The sequence below is a fragment of the Balaenoptera musculus genome, chromosome 14 (genome assembly GCF_009873245.2).
Source record: "Balaenoptera musculus isolate JJ_BM4_2016_0621 chromosome 14, mBalMus1.pri.v3, whole genome shotgun sequence".
Taxonomy (NCBI): Eukaryota; Metazoa; Chordata; class Mammalia; order Artiodactyla; family Balaenopteridae; genus Balaenoptera; species Balaenoptera musculus.
This window is the reverse complement of record NC_045798.1, coordinates 26,801,868-26,827,752: the sequence shown is the minus strand read 5'-3', so window position 1 is coordinate 26,827,752 and position 25,885 is coordinate 26,801,868. Positions and strand designations below refer to the sequence as shown.

Genomic DNA, 25,885 nt, shown 5'->3' with positions numbered 1-25,885 from the left:
CAGAGGTGAGTCACCACAGAGACTGAATGGCCCACTTACTATCTGGCAACCTTACAGAAAAAGTTTGCCAAGCCCTAGATCACAGGAAACATCCGATAACTATTTGCAGGGGTAGGAGGGAAGGGGAAGAGGGTAGAGATGAACTGAAATGATCACCTGCTGTGAGGCTGGACTCTGGTTGCCTGCACAATGTGGGGATGGGCTGGGAAGGACGAGAAACCATTTTTTGTTTTAAGCCTTTTTAAGAGCCATTTGATTATTCAAACTATGTTTGAATATTGCTTTGATATATCAAAAAAAAGAATTTTAAAACAATTGAACAGAACTTACTGAGATTTAGAGCAGCAATGCCCACGTTCTTCTGGGGGCTCACCTGCTGCAGCCCTGTAGCTGCCTGGATACCTGCAGTACATGGAGTCCGGGGGCTGAGCTGGCTGACCACCCTCCCAAACTCAGCCTGCTCCTCCTCCTGGGTCTTCACTCAGCCTGGTACCCCCACCCTGGTTCAGGAGGGACAGTCCTCAAGGGAATGGGGTCTACTGTCCCCGACCCTAGAGACTAAGATTATCCCCCTTCCTGGCTCCCACCCACCCCATCCCAAGACCAAGCGGCAGGAGGGACCAGTGGGCAGTAATGAGCACCCCCTGCCCTGGCCCGATCCTGCTGTTCCAATGCATGGTCCTGGGCGTGGGCCAGACCTCCTCTCACCCAGGCCACTGGGTCCACAACCCATCCACACACCCCCTGCTTCCCAAACCGCCTCGGCCAGCTTTGGCCAACACTGCCAGAAAGGATGCTGACCCAACTGCCAACTCCAGACGCACACATGCCACCGAGGGCCTAGGCCCCTCTGAAACCCACCCTTAGGCCTGGGGCAGGAAGATGCCCACCCCAGCTCCCACCCTCCCAGGTCCTGGAAGTGCTGGACAGAGAAAGGAAAGCAGTTTCTCATTTAGCAAGAGAACAGCCAGAGAAGAGGCCTCACACCAGTTTTCAATCAAGCTTTTAATGAAAAGATCATAAAATAACAGTTTCTCATCACTGTACATTAAGACTGCACGCTTCTGAATGGAGAAATCGGTGAACTGCTTTACTATGACACTTGAGGGTTGCATACCTGCAGCTCTGACCTGAATTTATCCAAACTCTCGAGGGAAGTGAACTCAGTGTGATGACTGACAGTGGCGGTGGCCAGTACAGGAGTGCGATCGTGGTCCCCCCTTCCTGGGAAGGGCACATAGCAGGACATGATCCCTCTTCCAGTTCCCGTCCAACAAAACAGCTATAACCCCATCCCTCCCCCTCCCCCTCGAGGTATTTGAAAATGGGCCAGTGCCCAACCTGGGGTCCCCCAACGGGGGAGGGGGAAAGCAAGTGATGGGTGGGGGACAGAGAGGTTCCCCTCAGCACCTGGCCCCACGGGGCCCCGCCAAGTGGAGGGGGGGAGCCCTGGGGATCCTCTCTGCCCTGAGTGAGGTCTGTTATGCAGCATATTTGAGGTCAATAAATTACAGCAATAAATAGCAAGGTGAGGTAGGGGGAGGGGTTCCCGGTAGAAAATTAAAGTCGGGTGACAAGCCCGGTGGGGGATGGGTGGTCCTAGGCAGGGGGTCCCGGGCAGCCTCAATTCCCACAGTGCACACCCACCCCCTGATTTGGAATGTCAGACTGAGGCTCTGGTCAGGCACCACTCCACCACCCCTTCCTGGCTTCGGGTTCACAGGTTCAATGATGCCCAACCTGGCTCTGGGGAATAGGGAGGGCCTTGGTCCCTGCAGGGGGCCGGTAGGGCTGGGATCCCTGGTCTGTTCTGAGGCCTGGTGCCTCTGCTTTTGCCCCCTCAAGCCAAGGGGACTGGACGGATGCGGCCGCCTCTGCCCTGATCCCTGCCCTCCCAGCCGCCCAGGCCTCACCCCGACTCAGGACGGCCGCGGGGAGGGCGGCTGGGGTCCGCCTGCCCAGCCAGCCCGCCCCGATCGCACTCCTGCACACGGCCAGTCCAGTGAATACTGACGGGTGGGGGCGGGGGCGGCGGACAGCCCAGAGCCCCCAAGTGGCGACCAACGGTAACACACACGGCTGTGTGTGGTTCTGAAAGTCCATCTGGGTCCAGATTGTTCGTTTCACAGGCTGAGGTGTATGGCTATGCTGCGAGTCTCTGAGATTCGTATTTGCTTAAAGGTTCATCTTTTCTTCTTTACCTTTTTTGCAATCCTGGAGGAGCCCCGGTGGTGGGCTCGGTCTGGCGGGAGCGTGCAGTGGCGGAGGCCGGTCTACCGCTCGCTCGCCCAAGTCTGAGAAATAAATACATTCATCACTGCACAAACATATTGATACAAAAACAACACTGTTCAGAGTGTTTGCACCGTCTGTGTAGGTAAGGACCGGCCCAGTGAGCCCCTCCCACTGCCGGGGTGGAGGTGGGGGTCCCCAGGGGGCGGGGACCCACTGGAGTCGACGGAGCTGTGCAAAGGTCCTGGCTTTTTGGCGTGAGAGGGACCCTCACATCAACCCACCCGAGGGTCGCAGGCAGAGCAGCGGGATGGGGGCATACGTCCATCCCAGGGCCCAAGCCCAGGCTCAGGTCCTGTGGCCAGAACTGACAGCCACCCCTGCTGTGCCAGCTGGCAGGACCACCACGGTCTGGCCAGGAGGCCTGGGGGGCGGGTCAGCACGGGCCCAAGCTCTTTGGTGCCAGCTGGGCTGGGAGAGGCCCGGGCTGGGAGGAGGGCTCAGGGGCCTCCACACCCGCCCCGGCCCCACAGTGGCCCCTCTGCCCGTGAGCCATTCCAGGGCCTACTCAGAAGGGGCTCCGGCGGAAGGTGGGGTTCACTGGGACTGGCCTTTTATCTGCTGAGGTCTGAAACTGTAAAAGTTTATGTAAACAATGAGATAAATATATTAGTATCTTTTTTCTGAGCCCATTGAGGTTCCATACGCATTCAAAATGTGCTTTGGTTTAAAAAATAGGTTTTGTGAATTTGGGTGTGAGCTTTTTTTTCTTTTTTTTTCTTTTTTTTTTGTTGTTGTTTATCCTCTTTCCTACATGACATCTGCTATTTTCTGTTTCCTGTTTCTCCGAAACATTCAGGAATTAAGTGACTAAAGCAGAGAACTGTAAGCCGCCCTTGGCCTCCAACAGCCTAATCTCCTGGTGAGGCTCTAACACACGTCCATGCACACACTCACGAGCACGCATTCCACATGAAACCAAAGGAAAAGGAAAACAAAACCAAGTGTCGTGTTAACCCCGCCCGCCCCACAAACCCTTAAAGTCTTAAATAGGAAACTAGTGTTTTGCTTTCTTGTTAAAATACAGAGAAGGCTCGATATATGATACAATACTCAGGTGGGTACAATACTACGTCGCACGAAGGTCGTAGAGTGAGGGCCTCTGCGCCCAGTCCCTGAAGCTCTGCCATGAACCACCTGCTTCACCGGGGGCCACGCACAGGGGCGTGTGTGCAGCTCCCGCTACAGACTTCTGTCGTGTGGCTTAAGTGCTGACGGGGTAGGGGAGTCGGGAGAGCAGAGGCGCTGGAGGGGCCCCGCCTGACTTGCTGGAACACAAGTCCCCAGAGGGGAGAGGAGCAGCCCGAGGCCGGGGGTACCCCAAGGGCTCAGCAGGGCCCCACGTGGCCTGCGTGCCCTCACTCCCAACACCCACCACTCGGGTCCCTGAACTCAGGCTCTGGTTTCAGCTGGAGGGTCTCTGGAGGGGTGGAGGATGGGGGTAGGGGATGACTCCGGAATTTTTTGGTCTGAACTTAAAGTAGAAAGAAAAGAAATGAAAACATGAAGCAAAACGAAGAAGATAAAGCCGCTGGTCCAGCCCTGTGGCTACAGTAGGCTGAGGACAGTGGTGCCGACCTCTCGACCTTGGCCTGGCCTTGTGAGCATGGCTCTAGGCCCATGGAGGCGGCTGAGGCTGGCGGAGAGCCCAAGGCGAGAGGTGAGGGTAGGGTAGGATTCAGGGCTGAGCCCACAGGTGGCAGCCAGCCTCTCCCCAGACCGCCCAGATATGCCAAAGCAGAGCAGGTCCCCACCCTGGCGGGGGGGGTGGTGGTGGAAGAAGATATACACATCCCTGTGGTCAGCCCCTCCGCATTGGTTAGGTAGGGGCTGCTGCTCTCCCGAGGTCAGGCTGTTGCAGGCCCAGGGGACAGGATGGGGGGGGCTCACTTCCGCCCCGTCCTGGCCTGACCGGAAGCCTCCAGGAACTTGTCCCACCGTGTGGCTCCCGTCTCCCGGCACCTGGTCCTGTGCCAGGGGTTCCCCAGGGGCTGGAGCACCAATACCCCCACTCGGGCCCAGATGAGAGGCAGCTCGGGCTCCCTGACGCCCAGCAGCACACTCAGAACACCTTCAGGGTGGCCAGCTGGCCACACGTGCACAGAGGAAGTACAGGTGCCCCTTCTGAGAGGGGGCACAGGCGGGGGGCCCAGGAGGGCGACAAGGAAAACACAAGTGTCACGGCCACAACTGCCATCACCAACCAACGTCCTGTTCTCACAAATTCAAGAGGTAGCAAAAGGTCAGAAGACTCTCCACCTTGAAGGGCAAGGAAGGAAGGAAACGCGACATGAGTCCACACGTACCGCGCACACCACACACACGGAGAAAATGGAAACGCGTACCAACGTCCTGGCACCGCGGCCAGCCTCCCCCCGCCCCCCACCAACCCCAGACCTTCCAGTTCCAACATTCACATACACGTTACACGGGGTTTTCTCTTAATAAAAAACAAGTACCTCTAAACAAAGAATATTCCTCAGAAACTATGGGAAAAGCACTCTCTCTCCTGAGGCAGCCGAGGCAGGGCTCGGGGCCCAGGGAAGCCTTTGGCCAAGAAGGGCTTCTGGGGCCTGGAGGGTGGGCGCCCAGCCCCCAGTCGGGTGGGGTGGGGTGGCTGCCCCGGTACATTCAGTCTGCAGACCCAGGCTCAGCCCCGAGGGGCCGGAAGGAAAATAAACTCTTGTTGGTTTTGGTTTAAAAAACAAAATTCAAAAAGAAAAAAGGAACAGATCAGTAGGAATAACAGCCACACAGGCCCAGAGGGCTCTTTAGCTGTGGAGAGGTAGGCGGTGGGGGCCCCTGACTGTCCCAGCACCAGTGAGCGGTGACCCCTGGCTCGAGGAGGGAGGGCGCTGTCCCCTCCCTCTGGCACCGCTCCCCGCAGAGCCAGGCTGGCAGCACAGACACCCCGGCCGCGGCAGCCCTGCTCCCCGCAGCGTGGAGGGAGGCCCCCACTCCCCCTGCTCCGACCCGGCCTGCGGGACACCCCCGTGACCCACTCCCGCAGGCCCCGCCGTGGCCCTCACAGGGAACTGGGCCGGGCAGGATCAGGAGGCAGACGGCGCAGCAGCCACACGCACTCGGGCTGGGTGCCAGCTGCCTGCTTCTCCCCTTGGTACAGACTGTGGATTAAAGCTCTGGGGGGCGGGCGGGGGGCTGCACCAGGAACTGCCCCACACCCGGGGCCCAGCCACTGTGCCCCTGCTTTCCTGGGCGCCCGCGGGCCAACAGGGTCTTTGGCTTTTAGGAGGGGGAGGTGTGCATGCGCAGGTGGCTGATGAGGTTGCGCTGCTGCGTAAACTTGCCCCCGCACAGCTGGCACTCGTAGGGCTTCTCGCCCGAGTGCACGCGCATGTGCTCAGTGAGGCGGTACTGGCGGGTGAAACGCATGCCGCACTCGTCACAGGCAAAGGGCTTCAGGCCCAGGTGGCTGCGCATGTGGCGCGTCATGGTGCCGCGCTGCGTGAACATCTTGCCGCAGATGTTGCAGGGGAAGGGCCGCGTCAGCCAGTGAGTCTTCTCGTGCTGCCGCAGAGTGGCCGGGTCCTTGTAGGTCTTCTCGCAGACCGAGCACTTGAAGGGCCGGGGCTCGGCTGCGTAGGCCGCGCTGGGCGCCGACAGGTCCTCGGCCTCCTCCTCGGCGCCCCCACTGCCCGTCTCATAGGCACCCTCCTCCTTGATGAAGAGCTCCTCCTCCGTGTGCGTCTCCACATGCGCGTTGAGCTGCTCGGAGCTGGGGAAGCCCTTGGCGCAGGGGATGCACACATACAGGTTGTCCCCGTAGGACACCGTCTCATAGCCCTCCTGCCGGTACATGTAGTGGGCGCCGGCGTGGCCGCTGCCGCCCTCGCTCCCGCTTTGCCCGCTGTCCTCACTCCCATCCTTGCCGTTCTCCTCCTCCTCCTTGCAGGGGTATGAGGGCTCCCCGTAGGGCCCGCCCGCCACCGCATTGCTGGCTAGGATGCCGTTGGGAACCCTGTCCCCGAGCCCTTCGGCCTCCTCCCCTGGGCAGGGGCCCTTTGGCGCCGCTTCCCTCCGCTCAAAGGGGGAGGCGGCCACGGGCTCCTTCTTGGCCCACTCCTTCTTGCGGGCCGAGTGCCGGAGGCTCTTGCGGGGGTGCTGCCCGCCCGGCCCCTCCAATAGGCTCAGGGGGTTGTCCTCGGCCCCCTCCAGATCCATGGGCTCACTGGGGGTGCCCCCCAGCTCAGCGTAAGAGGCACTGTTGGCGACGGGAGGGGCGGAAGCCGAGAGGGGTGAGCCTTGCTGACTGTCGCTCAGCTGGGCTGGGTCGTCGGGGGTAAGGGGGGGCCCGGGGGTGGCGGGGGGCAGCGGGGGGCTCTTCTTGGACAAGTCCAGGCCCAGCTCCTGCTCGCAGCCCCCGCCGCTGCCATTGGTGCTGCAGCCACCCAGGCCAGCCTCCCCGCTGGCTGGACAGACCGGCCGGCCCAAGCCATGCACGCTCTCCTGGCTGGAGCCGCCCAGGAAGAGCTCCTCATCAGAGCCTTTGGCCTGGGGGAGCTCCTGGGGGGTGTGGGCCCCCTTGCGCCCGTCCACGAGCCCCGGATACCGGGCCTGGATGACAGGGGCCGTGGACAGCCGCTGGCCGCGGGGGGACCGCCCCAGGCCGGCCCCACCCCGCCCGGAGCCAAAGGGCTTGCCAGCTCTCTTGAGCTTGCGCCGGCATAGGGCTGCCAACTCGGGCAGCTGGAGGTAGCTGGCGGCGGTGAGGAGCGTGCTGAAGTTGGGCTCGGCTGGCTGCTCACTGGGCAGCAACTTGCCGGTGTAGATGAAGTCCAGGATCTGCTGGAACACCGTGGAGCTGACCATGTCTGTGTCCAGGTTGATGAGGTTGTCGTGCAGGACCAGGGACTTGAAGTAGATGCTGCTGGCGGCCAGCACGTTCTTGTGGGCCCGGAAGATGGAGTTCTCCACCATGATGATGACATCACACAGGAAGCCCTTGGTCCGCTGCTGGTTCAGCTGCAGCAGGAGCTGCTTCGAGTGGCTGGGCAGCTCCATGTCGGGCCCCATGTCCCCACGCCCTGCCCACACGCACCACCTGCGGGCAAGAACAGGTACGCGCGCACATCAGCGGGGGACCCTCCTGGGGCCCGGCACCTGGGCAGGGAACTCACGCCACCCAGGCTGCCAGAGATGTGGGGCGGCACCAGCCTATCTGCAAACTTGAAAACAGAGGACAATGAAGGGCACATGGTGGCGGGCAACCAAACTGGGATTTGAACTTGGCCCAAGGTATCATCTCCGCACTAAAGGAAGCCAACCACGTGCCCAGATGGGACCCAAAGGTCTTTGTTCCGTCTTTGGCCTCATAGACCCAAAGGCAGGGGTCTATGAGGTGCTGGGTGGCTGGACTTCCCACGTGGGCATGCAGCTTCCCAGTTTTCGAGACAAGCCAGAAATCCAGGTTTTCAGGTGAAACCACCCCATGCAAAATGAAGGTTCTTTTTCCTTAAATACCACGTGGGCCAGATCAAACATGCAGCCTCTGGTCTGCGACCTCTGCTCTAGGCTGGGTCTCTCTCTAACAACCCTAGAGGCTTCCCAAACTCTGAGGTTTACCAGCATCACGTGACACTGCGCCCAGCCGCCACCCCCACCCCACAAGGCCTTGCCCCATCACAGGCACTGAGCACCCATCCCCCCTACCCCCTGTCTGGGCCTCCAGGTGCCGAGAAGGAAAGGCAGCCTGGCCAAGCCCTGGCACCGCTGGGCCCCAGGGACTTTCTGGGCAGGGGAGGCAGTGCTGTATGAGCCTGGGAAACTCGCCAGACTGGCACAGATGCTAACTGACGTCACTGAGGAAAACACATGCAGAGGAACTCTGTGGTGGCTGCGTGGCAGTGTGCACAGGGGTCTCTGGGAGCAGTGTGCCCCAACCATGCACCCACCCCACTGGGCAGCAGGGCCACAGTGCAAGGCCGTGGCTCCCCACCCCTCCAGCCACTCAGGAGCTCGTGCCCTCCCACAGGTGCTCTGAGCCGTGAGGCCGACAAGGGGCTTTCATGTCGTCCTGCTCATGGCCCAACCTCGGAGAGGAACTGACTGCTCTGAGCCTCCCACACCTGGGATCAGCTCCTACCAGGCGCCCAGCCCTGCCTCCCTCAGGACAGAGCCTGGAGGGGTTGCACCCACCTGCCTTCCTCCCACTGGCCCGTACCTGCCCTTGTTTGCAAAGACAGAGGAAAACCCCCCATAATCCTGTGCACCCCAAGGAAGACTTCGAGTGCCCAATGACCACGTGGGCCGGCACTCAGGGCCTGACAGCAGGAGGCAGCAAGCACCTCAGGCCAGCTCGGCCTTGTCAGGCTGTTCAGAGGCTGGAGCCCAGGTCGCGCAGGAACCAGCCCTCCGCCACTCCCTGCCCGAGCCAGCCAGGCAGGGACAAAGAGCCCAAGGCGCGGCCTCCACACTGGCCTGGACACCTAGCGCCAGCACCCAGGACAACTGGCAAGGGGACTAGCCGAGGGCAGGAGGTCCTGGCCTCCGAGAGCCAGTGAGTCCACAGCAGCCCTCCTCCCCAAGCCCCAGCCTCCCCTCTATGCTGCCAGCGCTGCCCGCACACAAAAGACTGCAGGCCAGGACACAGGCTGAGAGCTGCAGGCTGCCCAGAGTCCCCAGGAGGAGAAGCAAACGTCCTCCCTCTGCCGCCCCCGCCCCCAGCTCCCCCTCCCTGACCTACCGGAGTGCCAGGGGCCCAGAAACCATGTGAGCAGCAGCCAGCGGGGGTGGCCTCCTTGAGCGCGTGGCCTCCCTGGGGGTGCATCAATGCCTGGTCACCTGGGGAAGGGAAGACAAACAGACATGGTCATCCACAAAGGCATCAGCAAGGGGAGGGGGAAGGTGCTGGGGGCCCTCGCTCCCAGGAAGGTCTGGGGGTCTCTCTGGCTGGGACGCCCAGCTGGGCAAGAGACAGTGGTCATAGTGCCCCCAGTCAGTCCCCGTGGCAGGAAGAACACAGGTTTGGGGAGCTCGCCTGCACCCTCCTCCCATCCACCCCCACAGGAGATTTAGGATACTCCAAGGGCCACCTAGATCTGGGGGAGCTGGTAGCAGGCACACAATTCCTGGAGGGCGGGCAGGCGTGGTGGCAGGAGGCCTGGGCAAGGCCTTTTCCAGGCTGGCCACATTTACATAACAAAAGGTCAAAATTGGAGGCGCTGGTGCAACGGGCTATTTATAAGAACCAGTCTCAACCGCCTCTGGCTTTCCTGCTCCTTCCCTTCCCTCCGGGTCTGCTCTCCGCCCCCCAACCCACCCGCCCAGAGCGCCCAGCCCCCTCCTGCCCAGCCCAGCCTGACCACATGGCGTTTGCAGGCTCGCCCTTTCAATACCAGCCCGCCAAGGCCGCTGGCAGCTGCTGCCAGATGTGGGTGGGCTCCACCTGCCCCCCCCCAGAGCTTTGGGTCCTGCGGGAGGGGGTCCTGAGGCTCCAGCTCCTTGTCCCCCACTCCAGCAGGCCTGGGCGCCCTTGGAATGGAGCCAGGGGTGGGGGAGGAGGCCTGCAGCAGCCCGGAGCCCATCCCTGCCTGCCCTTCCCCCGCCCCCAGGGCCAGGGAGGCTCAGCAGGTCCCTCAGGAATGTGACCAGACCCGGGGTGCAGGGTGGCCAGGAGGCCTCGGCTCCAGCCTGCCAGCTGTCTCTCGGCCCCAAGCACAGCTCCCCTCTTGCAGGGGTTGCTGGGGGGAGGGGGCACGGTCAGCCCAGAGGGCAGGAGAACCAGCTCTGTAGGTCCAGCAGCCTGAGAGCGTCCACGTTTCCCCGAGGGCAGCCTGGGCCCCTCATCAGGCTCTCGGCCAAGAGAGGCCAGAGATGGAGCCAAACCCTGCCTGGGGAGGGGGGCGGAGACCACCGCAATGCCACCGCCAGTGAGAGCAGCCCAGGAGAAAGGATGGGAAGCCACATCAGGAACCCCACCAGACCCGAGGACAACCCAAGCCCCGCCTGGGCACAATGCCCACCCAGCGGCCTCCGCCTCAGCCTGGGCCAGACCCTGCAACTGGGGCTTCCTCGCCCTTGTTGGAGATCAGGTCGACCAGCCTGGTCACTGCAGCCCGGGCAAGGCCCAGCGACTGACCAAGTGACTACCCTCGAGCCCGACCTACCCGCGGGGAGGCCCAGCAGGACCGGGCAGAGCAGGCTGTGCCCTCCGCTGGGCAGGGGTGGGGGTCGGGGGGTATCGCACAGAGCTGCCTGCTGGGAGTACACGTCCACCAGGAAGCCGCCCCGCCTGCCGGCCACCCCAGGCTGGGCCGAGTGTGGGCCTACATCGTGTCCGTAAGCGAGGACACACCTCACCACAGGTGAGGGCCAGGACCCCTAGAAAGTGTTGCTCCTTCCCTCCCAGAGGCCTCTGTCCTCCGGCTCAACGGCGGGTGTCGGAGCTGCAAGCACCCACCCTGGAGAGCCCACAGCAGCAGGGGAGAGAGGGCTAGAAACAGCACTGTGGGGCTGGCCAGGCAAGCTGGCAGCGGGATGCCCACTGGGTACGGGGCTGGTGCCCAGCCCTGGCAGGAGCCCACCACGGGTTGGAATGAGGCTGCCGCCTGGCCCCAGCTCCTGGCACCCAGCAGCCACCTGGCAGCAGGCCCAGCAGCGTGCCTATCAGCCCCAAGGATCCCACGCCCAGCGCAGCCCCACTGCCCACCCGGAGCACTGGCTCCAGAATGCCCAGGATCTTGGGTAGTGGGACAGGTCAGTCAGATGGGTGCGTGGTTGTCCCCAGATGGGCTGACCCTGACCCCGGCAAGGAAGTGGGGGAGGGGGCAGCTCTGCTCTCTTGTGAACAGAGGGGCCTGGATCACCTTCCCAGGTCTCTGTTCACAGGACGGCCAGCACCCACCTTCCCAACAGGGCTGCTACACAGTGACGTGGGACAGGTCCTGACTGAGATCTCATTTCCTCTTCTTCCCTCCAGGCTCAGGCCTCAGAAAAGCCAGGGAGGCAGGCCCGGCTGGCCCCCGCCCAGCCCCTGACTGACCCCACACACACTGAGGACAGGCCCGGGGCCTACAGAGCACAGGCCCAAGGCCAGGCCCCTACAGCTGAGCAGGGATCCCAGGCAAGACAAGGCCCCACCCACATCAGGTGGTCCACATGGGCTCAGGGTTCGTGGGGAGGCCTCCCCTCCTGGAACCCACAGAGGGCAGGAGGCCACGAGAGGAGGTCTCCACATGAAAGTGGCCCTTGTTTAAGCAGGAAGCCAAGGAAAACGGCTCCAACCCCAATTCCGACAGGAGCCACCCCAACTTAGCCTGGACACCCACTGAGCCCAGAGCCTGGGCGCCAGGAAGCCTGGGCCCTCAGACTGCTCCATCCTTCAGCCTCCAGGTGGAACCCCCTGGGGAAGAGGCAGACAGCCCTGCCTCCCTGGAGCCTGGCGGCAGGCACCCCTCCCTTCTGGAGACAGAGGAGGGCATCTCATGCCTACCTCTAGCCCACAAGGGGGGCCCAAGCTCAGGGTGTGGTTTCACCCTTGGGCGATGCTCCCAGGAGACTGTGGGCCCCTTTCTGCAATGTCCTACCTCCCTAGGCAGGAAAGAGCCCCCAAAGAAGCCCCGCGCACCCTGGCTGAAACAACTCACCCCGCCCATACCCAGCCAGGATGGAGGGTCCTGGAAAGAAGGGTGAAGACAGGAAAAGGGGGCCCCCCCAACTCTCTTTGGGCAGGCCTTGTCACCCAGGTCCCCGGGAACCCTGACCCCTCCTCCCTCCCCAGAGCACACCTTCCGCAGGAGGCCCAGAGCTATGCTGGGTCCCCCCGGAAAAGTTCGCTCCCGGCCCAGCCCAAAGCACCCAATGGGAGGCTGTTCTTGCTCCTTAACCACCTTCTGGCCAAAGAACAACAGCTAGAAGTCACAGAAGAACACAGGACTCTTCCAGCTGAGAGCGGGGGGGCTGCCCAGCACCCACCTAGGGCTCCACTGGCGGTGGGAGTCACAAGGACACCTGGCCACCGCCATGCCCCCAGGGGCTTAAGCACATCTGACTGTGTCATTGAGGGCCTCAGACACACGTATCCACTGCCCCCCCAACTCTGGGCCCAGCCGACCCCTGCTGTGGCCACCTGGTGCTCCAGGTGTGGCCCCGACAGGTGCGAGCACTGCCCCTCCCTGCAGGCCCGGCCCTTCCCAGGCTGCAGGAGGGCAGCTGGAGGGCAGAGCGAGAAGGCCTGGAAGGTCCCAGCACCCAGGATCCAGAAGAGCCTAAAGCCCAGCCCCCAACCCACCCCCCCCTCCCCAGCCCCAGGTCCTCCTCACCCCATACCAGTTGGAGGGCACCCTGCCTGTGGGGAAGCCTCAGAGGTGTTCTCTCCACCTCCAGTGCCAGATAAGAGGACAGGTTCTGGGGGTTAAGCAACTTGCCCAAGGTCACAGGAGCAAGCAGGTGGCAGAGCCTGACTCCAGACTTTCCTACCCTGGGGACAGACACCTGCACCTCCTTCTCCCAGGGGCAGGGCAGGGGAGCCAGGAGGAGGGCCTCGGCCTGCAGCTCCCCCTCATCTCCCCCTCCCACAGCCTACCTCACAGCAGGCCTCACCCGGGCTACACCACCCAGGGGCAGGCCTACTCTGGGGACCCAGGCTGTGCCCTCTCTGGCCTGCCCCTCCAGACATGGGTTGGTGGTGGGTGGGACCCACTGCTCTGGGCGAGCCCGGCGGGTAATCCGGCCCAGGCCTGGATGCCGGCCAGTAGCTCCTGGCTCGTCTCCCAGACCATCCTCCTGGAAAGCAACGGGCTCCACGAATGCCAAGAGCCCTGCCCTCCTTCGGACAAGACTTCTACGAAATTAACACTCAGTTCCATCAGCACGGTGGTGACGTGGTGATCAGGACCTGGGGCTGGCCTTCTCCCTCAGGTCCCTGAGCAGTGTGGGAGGTGGCGTCCACCCACCCCAGCCCGACCTCCCTGAGTCTGCCCCCAAATGCCTGCAGTCCCACCTTCCCACATGTGCACTCCCACCCAAGAGACTCATGGGACCACGAGGGGAGGCCTGGCGGGGCCACAACCGCAAACCCCGCTCTCCAGGGCTCCAGGGCGAGCCTTGCACACTCACCTCACCCCTGGCCTACAACCTGCCCGTTACTCCCACTCCCAGGACGACCTGGGGACCTGCAGCTGGATTTCCCCTGCTGGCACTGGCACAGCTGGCTGGCTGGCACTGGGGAGGGTGTGGGACAGGGTCACACTGGGAGGCCACCAGCCTGGCTGAGTCTGGCCAAGAGTGTTGAGCCAGTGAGACAGGGGGTGAACTGGGGAGAGGCAGGTGAGAGTTGCCTGGAGCACAGTCACTATTATGAAAACTTCCAGACTGTGCCCACACTGCACTGCTCCCCATCCCCACCTGAAGGGGCCTGAGCTCTAGGTAAGAAGCTTGCTTGCAGCAAAAGAACTAGAGCCTGGAGGCAGGGAGCCTGTGGGAAGCTGGCGGGGCGGGGCAGCACAGCCAACAGGGAGCATCCGGATCAGGCAAGGAGCAAGGAGCTCCTGCTGCAGGGAGACAGGCCCTGGCGAGCTGGCTCCTGTGCCCCCAGCCCCACTTCCTACTTGTCCTGCTGGGTGTCCGGCACAGTCCAGGGACCAGTGGCAGCATCGCCCAGGGTTTCTGTTTCTTCTTTTAGTTTTTTTTTTTTAAATATTTGTTTATTTGGCCATGCCATGTGGCATGTGGGATCTTTGTTCCCCAACCAGGGATCGAACCTGCGCCCCTTGCCCTGGAAGCACGGAGTCTTAACCACTGGACCACCAGGGAAGGCCCTCGCCCAGGGTTCTGAGAAACGCAGACAGTCTGGCCTCACTCCAGACCTCAGAACCAGAACCTGCACGCACACTGGACTGTGGGTTACAAGCTTTCTACTTCCCAGAAAGCCTGACACTCGGCAGGTAGTAAATGCTCAGTGATGGGGGTCAAGGGGAAGGAGGCGGCCCCAGAACTCGAGAGATCGAGGTGGCACTCCGTTACTGCGGGCGTCTTAGAGGCAGGACAGTGGCCGCGGGGGCGCAAGGGGTTCTAGGCACGGGTGGCAGGCAGAGTGCAGGGAGCCTGGGCCACCTGCTGCAAAGGAGTCACCGTCCCCCACCTACCCCGGGATACCTTTCAGGAGTCACAGAGCAGCAGCTGCCCAGCCCACAGCTCCTCCAGGACAGAGACTCCAACATCACAACTTCAAACCCAACCCTAGAAGCTCACTATGTCTTACACTAACTAAGGACTCTCAAATATTTAAAAAACAAAATAAAAATACTCTGCCATCTTCTATCATCATCCCTTCGTACCAGAAGACACTTCATGACTGAAAACCAGGAAGAACCACCTCAGGGTATAGGAGTCCTTCCCCGAGAAAGGGCAGCTGACCCGTCCACCCACGCGGCCGAGACTCCCGGTGGCTGGCACCCAGGCCCTGTGCCCTGCCTGTGACGGCCTGGCCCTGGAATCAGAAAAACAAAACCCAAACCGGATGCCAGATGGCAACGACGGGCTTCAACTAGCTGACCAGACACTGAAAGAGGTCATCCCGGGCAGAAAAGAGAACGGTCAGACTTTAAAAAGACCCAGACTGAAGACACGCAAACCTTGGGTCCCAGAAGCCATGCAGGCGTGGAGCCCCTCCAGCAGTGGGCAGGCCCCAGGGCTCAGGCCAAGCCCCACACTCATGCCTTGCACGGATCAAGAAGAGCTGACTGTCGCCGTATCCCACGGCCTGGCTGCCTGCACGGGAGCCTCCAGCAAGAGGCTGAGCAAAGCAGCCAGACCCGAAAGGGACGACACAGCCAGTTCTGGTCAAGGTGGAAAGCAGGGGTGGGTGAGGGGAGGGATTGGGGAGTGGAGGGGGCTCGAAGGACACACGAGGGCCTTCTGTTCTGGTGTTTTCTCTCTCAGGATGGATGCTGGATGCGTGTCCACCTGGGAAGAGTCCATGGCGCTGTTGCTCACAACTGGGCACACTTCTTAGGTATGACTACGATGTACTTGGCTTCAACAGGTGCACAGAAATCTTCAGGAGGGGCAGCAGGGCCCGTCCCAGGCCTGATGAGCAAGCTGACCGAACCCCCAACTAATCACAACAATCCCCAGACAAGAAGCGGCACCGACAGGAGGGAACCCTACAGTCCAGCCAGGGACCCAAAGGACACCTATAAAGACCACCTTAAAACCTCTTATCAGGGCAGATTTGTGCCTGCCATCTGAAGGCAGCAACAACCTGATGACATTTTTAACCATCCTAGTGTCCAAGGAAGAGGGAAGGGGTCTTCAAATCCTGACAGGCATGCTCAGGAGAGGAGAGGACATTCCAAGTGCAGCCAGCAAGGCACCAACAACGGCCCCAGGAGCTCCAGGCTGGACAAGGCCCTCAGGGATCAGGGGTCAAACAGAAGGATCCCTGCCCTGCGTGAAGGACCAACCCCCAAGCCCAGGGCCTCTGACCAAGGACTCAAGGAGCTAAACCAAAGATCAAGGATCAGGTTGTTTTAGTCCAAAATGCGAAAAAAATAAAATAAAATAAAATCAAGTAGGCACACCTTGGGCACCCAACCAGTTTTTAAAAAGCCATTTTTAAGGATAAAACTAGGGAACCGCTGTGGAAAACATTTCAACCTGTGGCTCTGTGCCTGAAACGCCTGCAGGATGGCACTTACAGAGAAGAAGTCTCACCTGCCCAGCAGGTAACGTGACGGGCCCAACAGGTAACGTGACGGGCCCAACAGAGGAGAGGCCGAGCTCAGAAAGGGAGTCGGACAGAGGGGCCCCCAGGACCCGAAGAAAAGTGCTCACAGAGCTTCTTCAGACGGCATCCCGGGGGCGCTGGGAGGACTGTTCGGCATTAAGGAACCCGGTTTAGAGACAGAAAAAATAAACAGGTTCTTCTCTGCCAGAGGAAGCAGAGCTGGGGGAGTGGGTGAAAGCTGGGCTATTGAGGCAGCAGCAAAAACAGAAACCCTGACATTGCCCCACGATGACATGTGGGGTCAGTACCACCTTGGAACACGCCAAGGGCGGACCAGGGCGCAGGAACCACAGTGACACCCAGCACTTGGGTGAGTCTCAAAAGCACGATGAGCGCCCAGTTCTATGTCCACAGAGAGCACACCCAATGTCCAAGAATGCAGACGAGTGCGGAGAACCGGCACACACTCGCAACAGTTAACCCCAAATTCGGAAAAGCAGTGAAATCAGGAGCGGCCCAGGGAGCAGCCCGGGGCGTGGGGACCATTTCTTACAGGGGTGGGGGGAAGGGTGCGCGCCCCCAACTCTTTACAGCCAGATGTGTGCACATGTAACTCACACCTTGTGGTTCATGCTCGTGACAACCCGCAGCACAGCCCAGGTCCACAAGGAGCCAACGTGCTCGGTGCGGAGAGACTAGGGTCTTCCCGATCCAGGGAGGGGTTGAACACCCCTTCCCACCCCAGGGGACCCCCGCACACAGCCACATGGCCGGGGACACGGCAGCACCGTGTGAACCAGGGCTTCGGGGGCCAGTCCCACAGGACATGCCCAGAAAGTGTCACTCAGTCCCAAGAGAAAGCAGCAGAAGCCGGAGCCCCTGCACCTGGGGGAATCCTCCCACGGGAGCCACTTTGAAGGACCGTCCAAGTCCAGCATGTGCTCCCCACCCCCGCGGTCCCAGCTGTCAATCCTCAGTTCTCTCCTCAAACGCCAATCCCATCAAGTCACTCTCCTGCTTACAGCTCTCAATGGACTCCCAGGGCTTGGATAAAGTCCACACCTGGGCCGGCCCGCGGAGGGCCTCCAGAGGGCCAGGCCACCCCTCCACACAGCCCCCACCAGTCACGCCCGAGTGCCCCCTCCTCCGCGAAGCCACCCAGCACTTCTCCCCCCACCCAACGTCAGCACTAGCTGCCCAGCTGCCACCCAACAGGTTCCTGGGGCCAGGGACCTTGCATCCCACTAGCCTCACGGCCACAGCTGCTCCAGCCACACAGCAGGCTCCCATGCAGGTCTGCTAGGGGAGCAAATGCCAGAGGGGAGAGGCAGGGCTGAGGGGACAGGTTGGGGTGGGGGGAGGGGAGGTGTAAAGGAGGAGGCCACCCGCTGGCCCTAGCCCACTGGTCAGAAACTGTTGTCCACATTCTTGAAAACTAGGAAGGACCCCCAAAGAACTCTTTGGTGGCTTGTATGCTACTGTTCTATTTACTGTGTTAGAAAAACTGGTAACTTAAAAAATATTTACTTGATTTAAAATTATCAACAATAAACCCATTTTATGTTAACATAAACGGTGCTTTTACGGAGGAAAAAAACTATCCCAAAAGAAAAGAAAATCAACGAGAAGGGTGGCACTGTTTCACATTTTTGCAAATGTCTTTAACGCCTGGCTGCACAGACGTAGCTGGATCCTCACATCTGCCCTGCGTTCAGCCAGTGAGGATGCGTGGTTCTGACTGAAGTCTGTGGAGAAATCCAACCTCACACAGACAGAAGGGAGGGATGTTTTACCCTTTTCAGATAATGGTGGCTATTCTTCCTTGTTATTACACTTCAACTCAACAAGTGGTAGGTTCTTAAAAGTTGCAATGTAGACTCTGAAATTGTATCGGTGATTAATTCATACCTGGTTACACAAAAATCCAGTGGCCTACCCTGCACTCACATCCACCCAGGATTTTGCAACACTGAGCGCTAGTCATTCGGAAAACAGCGGTCCCCTGAGTCAATCACATCTTCCCACTGTTGTCAGACTTCATTATACGACACCAAAACACGAGTGCTTCCATCACAAGAGGTCTCAAGTCAGGCTCGCAGTGAAGGACAGCGGTTCCCAAAACTATCCCTGTCCTCTGCTGGCTCTATGGCTGGCAAGGAACACTGTCACCTGTTTTCCTTCCTGTGGTAAGGCTCACTTTGCTCATTTGAGAAAAGGTCTGACCAATTCTCCAAGTCTGAACAACCACCTTGCCTGTCAGCCCTTCTTTCAAGTAAAACTAACGTTCCATGAAAAAAAGCAGCTCGCAGACACAGTGCTGTTCCTGGAATGACGTCCTGCTTCGGTCTGAGGCACGAGAACCCCCGGGGTCCTCCCCAGCTCACCACAGAGAACACTTAACATGTGTGTCCTCCAGGGTCAAGACTCACCACTGGGTCACCTGCACGGCCTCCCTGGAACAGCATGAGGAAGACCAGTGGTCCTGGCTCGAGCACCCAGGGCTGGAGCATGCAGTGTGCACCTCGGGCAGGGCTGCCCACCACGTCTTCATACCGATGATGTGTCAATGCGAGGACAAAGGCCAGTAATGTCTAAGTATTTTGAAGAGTCCTGGGAATCCCCAGGGGTCTGCAATCCACTCTGAGAACGGCTGATGGCCATTACCGCAAATATTTCTACCAACCCATTTTACAGGCAAGGAAAATGACGCACGGAGAGGTCTGGTCTGGCACCTGGAGGAAACAGGCTTGACATCAGAGTCCTCTTCCCCCAAAATCACAGTTGTTCACCAAATGCTGAAATCCCAGGCAAAGGGCCACACCTGAGAATAAGGAATTTCAAAGAAAAGAAAGGAAATGCCACTTCAAATGGCCTCCAAAAATACCCTTAGAGGCAGGGCCGGCAGAAACCACTGCGGGGCCTCCAAGACCTGCTAACTAGAGGCGGCAGTGTTGCCTGAGCAGGCGGGCGCCTGCAGGCTGCGGACCAGGTACTCAGCCCCAGAGGTGGGCAGAGTGGAGGCAGGGAGGGGTCTCGGGAAGCAGGTGTGCACCGCCTGCCCACGGCCAGTCTTGCTGCCCTTATCAGCATCAACATGCATGGAATGTGGGACTTTGGAAACTATCCCCTCCCCTGCCCGCACCCCTCTGGGGCTCGAGTTCACCTACCACAGCCACAGGGCAACCCGAGCCCACGCCCAGCCCCCCCCCCCACCTGCAGCCTCATGGCAGTGGCTTGCTGGTGGTGGCCCAGGGCCCCTCCCCTTGCAGCCCAGCCGGGATCGCCCAGACCCCCCAGGCCCCTCTGCCAAGAGACAACCCCACACGCCAGAGGGAGACCCCAGCCGGTGCCCCCTATGCTGAGAGAACACCAAGAGGAGGACCCAAGCCTGGTTCTGAGCTCCGGGCTGCCCAGTCCTGCCCCCACCCCCCTAGGCCCTCCTGGAAGTGGGAGCACAGGCCCAGGCCTCCAGGGGCAGAAGGGAAGCTCCACGACCAGAAGGGGTCCTCTCTGCCCCCGAGGCTTGGGGAAGGGGCCTCGCTCAGCTCCAGAACCAGACCCCTGGGTTCTGTCTCAGGCAGCCGTCTGCCCCCCACTCAAATGAAAACTCGGCTGCCCTCAGGCTCAAGCCCTGCTCAGCGGCAGGAGTCCACACGCGTGTCCAATGCGCCCTCGTGCATGTGTCGCATCGTGGTTACCCTACTCCTAGACTTTCTCCACCACATCCCAGCAGAAGGACTCTAGACCAAGTGCGTAACCTCTCCAGGCCACTCACACAGCAGGGACTGAGAAGGCAATAGGAACTGCACAGGTGTGTCCCACCAGGCCCAGCCCGGGCTAGGATCCTGAGAGGGAAGGCCCAGCCCTCTTGTGCTACCTCCCCAGCATCCCATCAGGAGCTCTGTGGGAACCATCCTCCTCCCAGTTTGCAAGCAGAGCTGCCGGAGCACCTGCTGGAAAGAAACCATCAGCCCTTTTCTACCAAAGGGGTCCCAGGGAGGGGCGGGGTGAAGAGGCCAAACAGCTGAGACAGGAATCCACCCCCAGGACTACTCACTCTCAAGGGAGAACCCACTGGTCCATCTACCAAGACGTGCGCAGGCCGAAAACAGTGACAGAGGACACCCTGACTGCCCCGGACCACCCCTCCCCCGACTGCCCAGCCCAGACCACTCAGCCCCACTCCTGCCTGGCCCCAGGCCAGGCTGCTCTTCCTGCACCTCCCCCCAGGACATCAACCAGGCCCATTCCAGACCTCACCACACCCAAGGGCCTTGCTGCTCTCCTCCCTCGTGCAGTAAGCTGCCCAGAGCAGGCGGGGGCTGTCTTGTGTCCTGGCTGCCCTCAGACGTGAACTAAGCCCCAAGACAGCCCATTGTTCTGTCCCAGCAGACGAGGATGGGCTGGGCTGGCCATACCTTACCTGAAGTCCCACCTCCAGTGCCCCTCCCAGCCCTCACCCCACCTCCTGGCCCCTTGTCAGTAGCTCCCTCACACACCTTACCCACGTAAATAACCTCAGGGACCCATCTCTCTCTCCCAGGTACCTTGAGGTCAAAGAGAAAAAGAAGGGGCAGGACACAGGTCCCAGGGGTCCCCAGCTGCAGCCACAGTGGGCTTGTTAGGGAACCACGAGGAACTCCAAGGCCACTATGCCTGGGCACACAGAGACCAACCAGGGCCCAAGAATGCAACCAAGAGACCAGGGCAGGCAGTCCCTTAAAGTCAAGCAGGAGCAAGAGTCCTGGGGTCAAGAGCAGCAGGTGGTTCCCAGGGGACCTCCTAGGAGATGCCCCCTTAGTACTCACCAGCCTGGGGTCCCTCCCACTGCCACCCCAGGAAAAGGGACCATGAAAAGGGTGAGCCCCCTCTGCACCTGATGCTTCTCCAAGACCCTGGTACCTAACAGAGAAGCCGCTGGCTCGCTCTGTAAGCACAACCCCACTGGGCAGTCTGTGACCACCCCTGCTGGTCTTTGTGGACTCACCACTCCCTGATTCTATTATCAACACAGACTTATCTCTGCTAAAGCAGTTGGCTGCACATTGGATTCATTTCAAAAGCTTTAGGAAGCATAGATGGCTGGGCCCACCCTAGAGGTGGGCCGGGCTGGGCTCCACCAGCTCCAGGTGATCCTGATATGCAGAGGTAAGAACCAGGGCACCATCAGGCAGGCCTCCACCAGGCAGCACAGGGAACAGCACACACACTGCGGGTCAGTGTGGAGCCCGTGCTCATCACAGGGAAAGTTCCCTGTGTCCACATGGGGCAGACACTGAGGCCCCAGGCCCCACCCTCCCAGCCATCAACTCTACTCTCCCTTCTCATTCATTCTGTGAACAAGAATTCACCAAGAGCTTACTATTAGCCTCCAAAGCAGCGCAGGCAAGGGAACTGCAAAGGCCATGGAACAGTCCTGCCCATTAAAAGGCCTATAACCAGGTTGAGGAAGAGGCCAAGGGGCTGCGACCCCAGCGTGGGGAAGGGAGCAGCACCTCCAACCACCTGTGTGTATGTGGGGGGGCTGTGCCCAAGGCACTGGAGCAGCCCCTCCCCACACTCACCTGAGAACCACCACCACCACCAACACCACCACCCCCCCCCCACCCCCGCAGAGGTGCTGCTAGGAGAGAAACCCGAGGCGGTGGCAGTATCCCAGACCACTGGAGGCCAGTGTGTACAGTGGCCACGGCCGTGCCAGAGCCAGCAGCCCCTCCAGGTCCACAAGAGGTCAACTGCCCACCTGGAAGCCCCCCTCCCCAGCCAAGCCCAAGCCCCACCTTTCCTTAGGGGCCCTCAGAATTCCCACGGAATGGAAGGGGAGAGCCTCGGGCGCCCCAGGAGCCAAGCCACCTGCCCTGCCGTACCCCACCCTTTTCACCCACGCGCTCAGAGAAGGTGGACCCCCGACAGCAAACAGGCACCCACCCTACCACACGCTCAGCAGCAGGGGGCCCTCGACAGGACCTGCTCTAACCCCAAGGCCACGCTCCCCCGCCCCTCCACCCACCCACACAGGGCAGGCAGAGGCGGGGCTCTGAGCCTGGCAGTGTCTCAGGGTCCCTCTCCCCCCAGTCTGGCCACATCCTCCCAGACTGTGCTCCCTCAGCAGAGACCCCCAGCCCCGGGCCTTCCCTCCTGGACTGCGCTGGGGTCTGGAGTCGGCACCCAGTTTTTCCTTCCTCACCGAGCGTGCTGGGGGCCCACTCGCACCCCGCACCCCGCCCCCACCTGCTTTTCTGGCTTTGCCACTCACAGCTCACACCGGGTTCTGGGGCTTGGAGCCCTCTCCCAGCCCAGGTCCCTAACCCTTAAGCAAGGCCCCTCCCAGCAGGAAGCACAGCTGGCTGCCAGGCAGAGCCTAACTGGCCCAGCTGGCTGGAAGCCCCTAACCGAGGAAGCCAGGATGGGATCTCTGACCTCTCCAGACAGAACACCAAAGGCGCCTACCCTGCAGCCCCATGACGTTATTTAACCTCCAGTTACTTGACCTCCAAGTCTGTGAGAGTGCTGCACCCAGAGCGAGCCCTGAAATCTCCCAGTGTCTCTACATCCCAGCTGAAGGCTGACCGCTTAGCGGCAACTCTGAGCAACAGCACGATTTAATCTAGCCACATGGGCTGGGCACTGCATTGGTTCTCAAAAAATTTCGCTGAACGGATAAAAAGCTTGTGAAAGAGACTCACAGGAGCACGCAGCGGGTGCTCCTGCGCCAGCTTCTCGTAGCTCAGCATCTGCAGGGCCACACTCCTGTCGCCATTCTCCTGTCTCCCCAGCACTGCCCTCCCCAAACCGCGCGCTCCCCAGTAAAATCCCCCTCCTGAAGCTGCCCACCCTCCGCCCTCGCCACCTCATGCTCCCCGCAGCACGGTGCGGCCCTATCACCCCATCCTCCGACCGTCTGTTTGCCAGTCTGTCTTCCCCAGGCTGAGCTCTGGAAGGCAGCGATACGTGAATGTGAACTCTAGCTCTGTTCCCATTTTAGAAACGGGGACACTAAGGCTCAAAGAGTCAATCCCTGTCCAAGGCCACACGGAGAGTAAACAGTGCTGAGGCCAGTGCCCCTCACGCTGCCCCCAGGAGTCCCTCATCAGTCGGGCTCCGAGGGCCAGGACAGGCGGAACAGGACTTGTGGTTTCTTCTCTGCAGAAGGAGCTGGGAACAAGAACCCCCACCCTCTAGTGATCAGTCCCGGGGGGCACTGGCCCTCAGCCCCAGTGGGCAAGGCAGGCAGGCCGTGGGGTGGGGCTGACTGCTGGAGGCCAACAGGCCAAGCAAAAAGGGCAGGGTGGCAGGTCCCCCGGGTAAACTGAACTTTATTCCTTCTTCACTCCTCGACTCTCCAGAACTGCCCTGCCAGCCCTTCCACGGGGGCAAGCTGCTGATTCAAAGGCACTGCCCCCACCCCACCCCCACCCCCACCCCCACCGCCTGGCAGACAATGAGGACTCCGGGAAGGCAGCAGGCCTGTCAGCTCAATAATGCAAAAACCCTGTTGCTCTGAGTCCACGACAGCTGACTTCAAGTGGATCGGAGGCTGTGCTTATTAACAAAATGAGAAATCTGATCTATGGAAAGAAAACACTATGTGAGGATTAATCCAGGACTGCAGCTTGTGGAGAAGGCTGGGCTGCTGGCCAAGACCAGGCAGAGAGGACGGGACGGTGCCTACCTGTCACCGGCAGGTACCTCGCTGCAGGACAGGGCATATCACCTCCGCCCCACCTGCGCTGCCTTCTCTCCTTCCAGCCACTGCAGCAATCATTTCGGTTTTGCTTTAATTAAAGGCCTGGCTCCCTCGGGCTGCTTCTTCCTCTACGCAGAGCCAGCAACCAGAGGGAGATTTTTCTTTTCAGGAATCGCTTGTAAAAGCCGAGAGACTAATCTACAAGTCCCAACAACTGGCAGGAAAACACTGCAGGAAGAAATCCTGGGTGCACACCAGCACTTGAGTCAACTGGCCAGAGGACGGGCACTCAGCAACACCCCAAAACTGGCCCGCAGGAAGCAGACCAACCTGGGCGCACTGACCCCAAGGCAGGCAGGCAGGTGGGAAGCCCCCTCCCAGCCTTCCTAGGCTACTACCTGCCCGTGGACCTAGAGATTTCCATAATAAGCACAACCACACAAGACCGATTTCACTCACAGGCAGGGCAACCTACTCCAGGGGCAAAAGACTCAGTTCAGCCCCCAAGTATCAGCCTCCCATTCCCCCCCAGCCCTTGGTACTAAAAGCCTGCTACACCAGCAATCTCACCACACAGCTTTGTCTCTGGAGGCCAGCCTGAGGCCGGCCCATCTGCTTTTTTTTTTCAGAACATGCCAGCAACCCTGCTCTGCTGAGCGTAAGCCCGCTCCTTGAGCCAGGGCTACAGACCAGCCACATGGCCTGTGCTCCTGAAAATGTCTGCTGAAAGGCCCAGGGAGTCCAGACGCTGGCAGATGGGAACGGAGAAAAAGAAGTAAAGCCAAGAGCCAGGAAGCAATAAATGCTAGCTCCAGAAAGGTCCAGCTCCATCCCTCGAGCGGGGGTCACTGGAGAACACCCCCAAGTTCAGCCTAGAATCTCTGGAGGCCCCTCCACTACCTGCCAGCTCTCCCCCTCCCCCCTGCACAAGAGGCACAGTCATCCCCACATCAGTCAACAATCTACAGCCACAGGATTCCTATGGGCAAAGCTCTGCCCCTCCCCCCTACCACATATGTCAGAGGGGTGGCCTCCCCGGGTTACACTCCTCCTGCCGGGGTGGGGGGGCCGGGAACCTAGCTTTCCAGATGTGCTTGGCAACCCCTACTAGAAAAGACACTGGAGGTGGAGGAAACAGGAGAAACACGGATAAATAACTTCAAAACCGTTCTGGGCCATCCGGATCCGCACTGGGCTCCCTTCCCTAGGCAGTCCCACGCTGTTCTGGGTGGGGCCGCTGCGAGCATTATCTGGCCGCGTTCCCTCCTCTCCGTAAGTCACTACCCCCCAGGGAGAGGCATCCCCGCCTCCCTTCACCCCAGCTAAGCTCGTGTGAATATGAACCATTTCGGTAGATAAACAGAGAGTGACAAGCTGGGGCCCTTCAGCCCCCTCCCTCTGCCAGCCGGTCCCCTCCCCCTGCCAGCCGACCCCCTCCCCCAAGCCCATCTCTCTTCCTGCCAAGCGGCCGCCTGCTGAAGAGAGGTCTGGGGGCAGGGCAGCGAGCCCACCAGCCGCAGGGCCTGGCCCTCGGGGAGCGGCCCTCCAGGCCTGCCCCTACCCTGCCCGCGCGCAGCCGTCCTCCTGCGGGGAGGGGGCCGGGGAAACGACACGGACGGCGCGGGGCCGCAGTCGTGGACACGGCGAAACGCCCCGCGAGGGGCGTCGGCGGGCGCAGGGCCGCCCGCATAATAGGAGCCCGCCTGTCAGGCAGCGCCGCTCCCCGACCTGCTCGGATTAGACCGCGGATGCAAAGGCACAAAGAGCCGGCGCCCGCCTCCCCGCCGCCCAGCTCCGCACACCCGCGCTCGGGGGCTTTGTGCCTGGACCGCGCCGCCTGCCCGGGGCCACAAAGCGCCGCAGGCGGCAGACCAGCCGGGGGTCCCGCCCCCTCCCACGCGCGCAGCAGCCCCACGTCTCCGGGCGCGCGCCCGCCCACGCCCCTCTCTCGGGGGCGCGCCCGCCGCCCGCCTCCCGCGCCCCTCACCTCGTGTGCGTCGGCGGCGGCGCTCGCCCGCCGGCCGGCCCTCCCGCGGCCTCGTCCTCGGCGCCGCCCGCGCCGCCCGCGCCCACCCCGTCCGCCCGCCGCCGGCCCGGCTCGGCTCCCCGCCCCGCACGCCCGAGCGCCGGTCACAGCCGCCCGCTCGGCGCCATCTTGGAAGCTTGTGACGTCGGCACCGCCCGCTCACCCCTGACCCACATCTGAATGGGCGAGCGGC

At 61.1% G+C, this 25,885-nt stretch overlaps 1 protein-coding gene across 1 annotated transcript; it reads right to left on the bottom strand.

Annotated features, from left to right (window-relative positions):
• Window positions 1-1,004: 1,004 nt before the first annotated feature.
• On the bottom strand, window positions 1,005-25,737 carry HIC2 (HIC ZBTB transcriptional repressor 2). The gene is made up of 3 exons (XM_036823815.1): window positions 25,654-25,737; window positions 8,996-9,093; window positions 1,005-7,354 (listed from the first exon to the last, which is right to left on the bottom strand). Exons 2-3 carry the CDS (start codon window positions 9,019-9,021, stop codon window positions 5,539-5,541), a joined length of 1,842 nt encoding a protein of 613 aa, XP_036679710.1. The 5' UTR covers window positions 9,022-9,093; window positions 25,654-25,737; the 3' UTR covers window positions 1,005-5,538.
• Window positions 25,738-25,885: the final 148 nt, after the last annotated feature.

Bases quoted from the DNA above. Each gene is read 5' to 3' on its own strand.
- HIC2 (XM_036823815.1), bottom strand. From the start codon at position 9,021: ATGGTTTCTGGGCCCCTGGCACTCCG. The intron at 7,355-8,995 runs GTAGGTCAGGGA...TCTTGCCCGCAG, and splicing joins TCTGGGCCCCTGGCACTCCG to GTGGTGCGTGTGGGCAGGGC.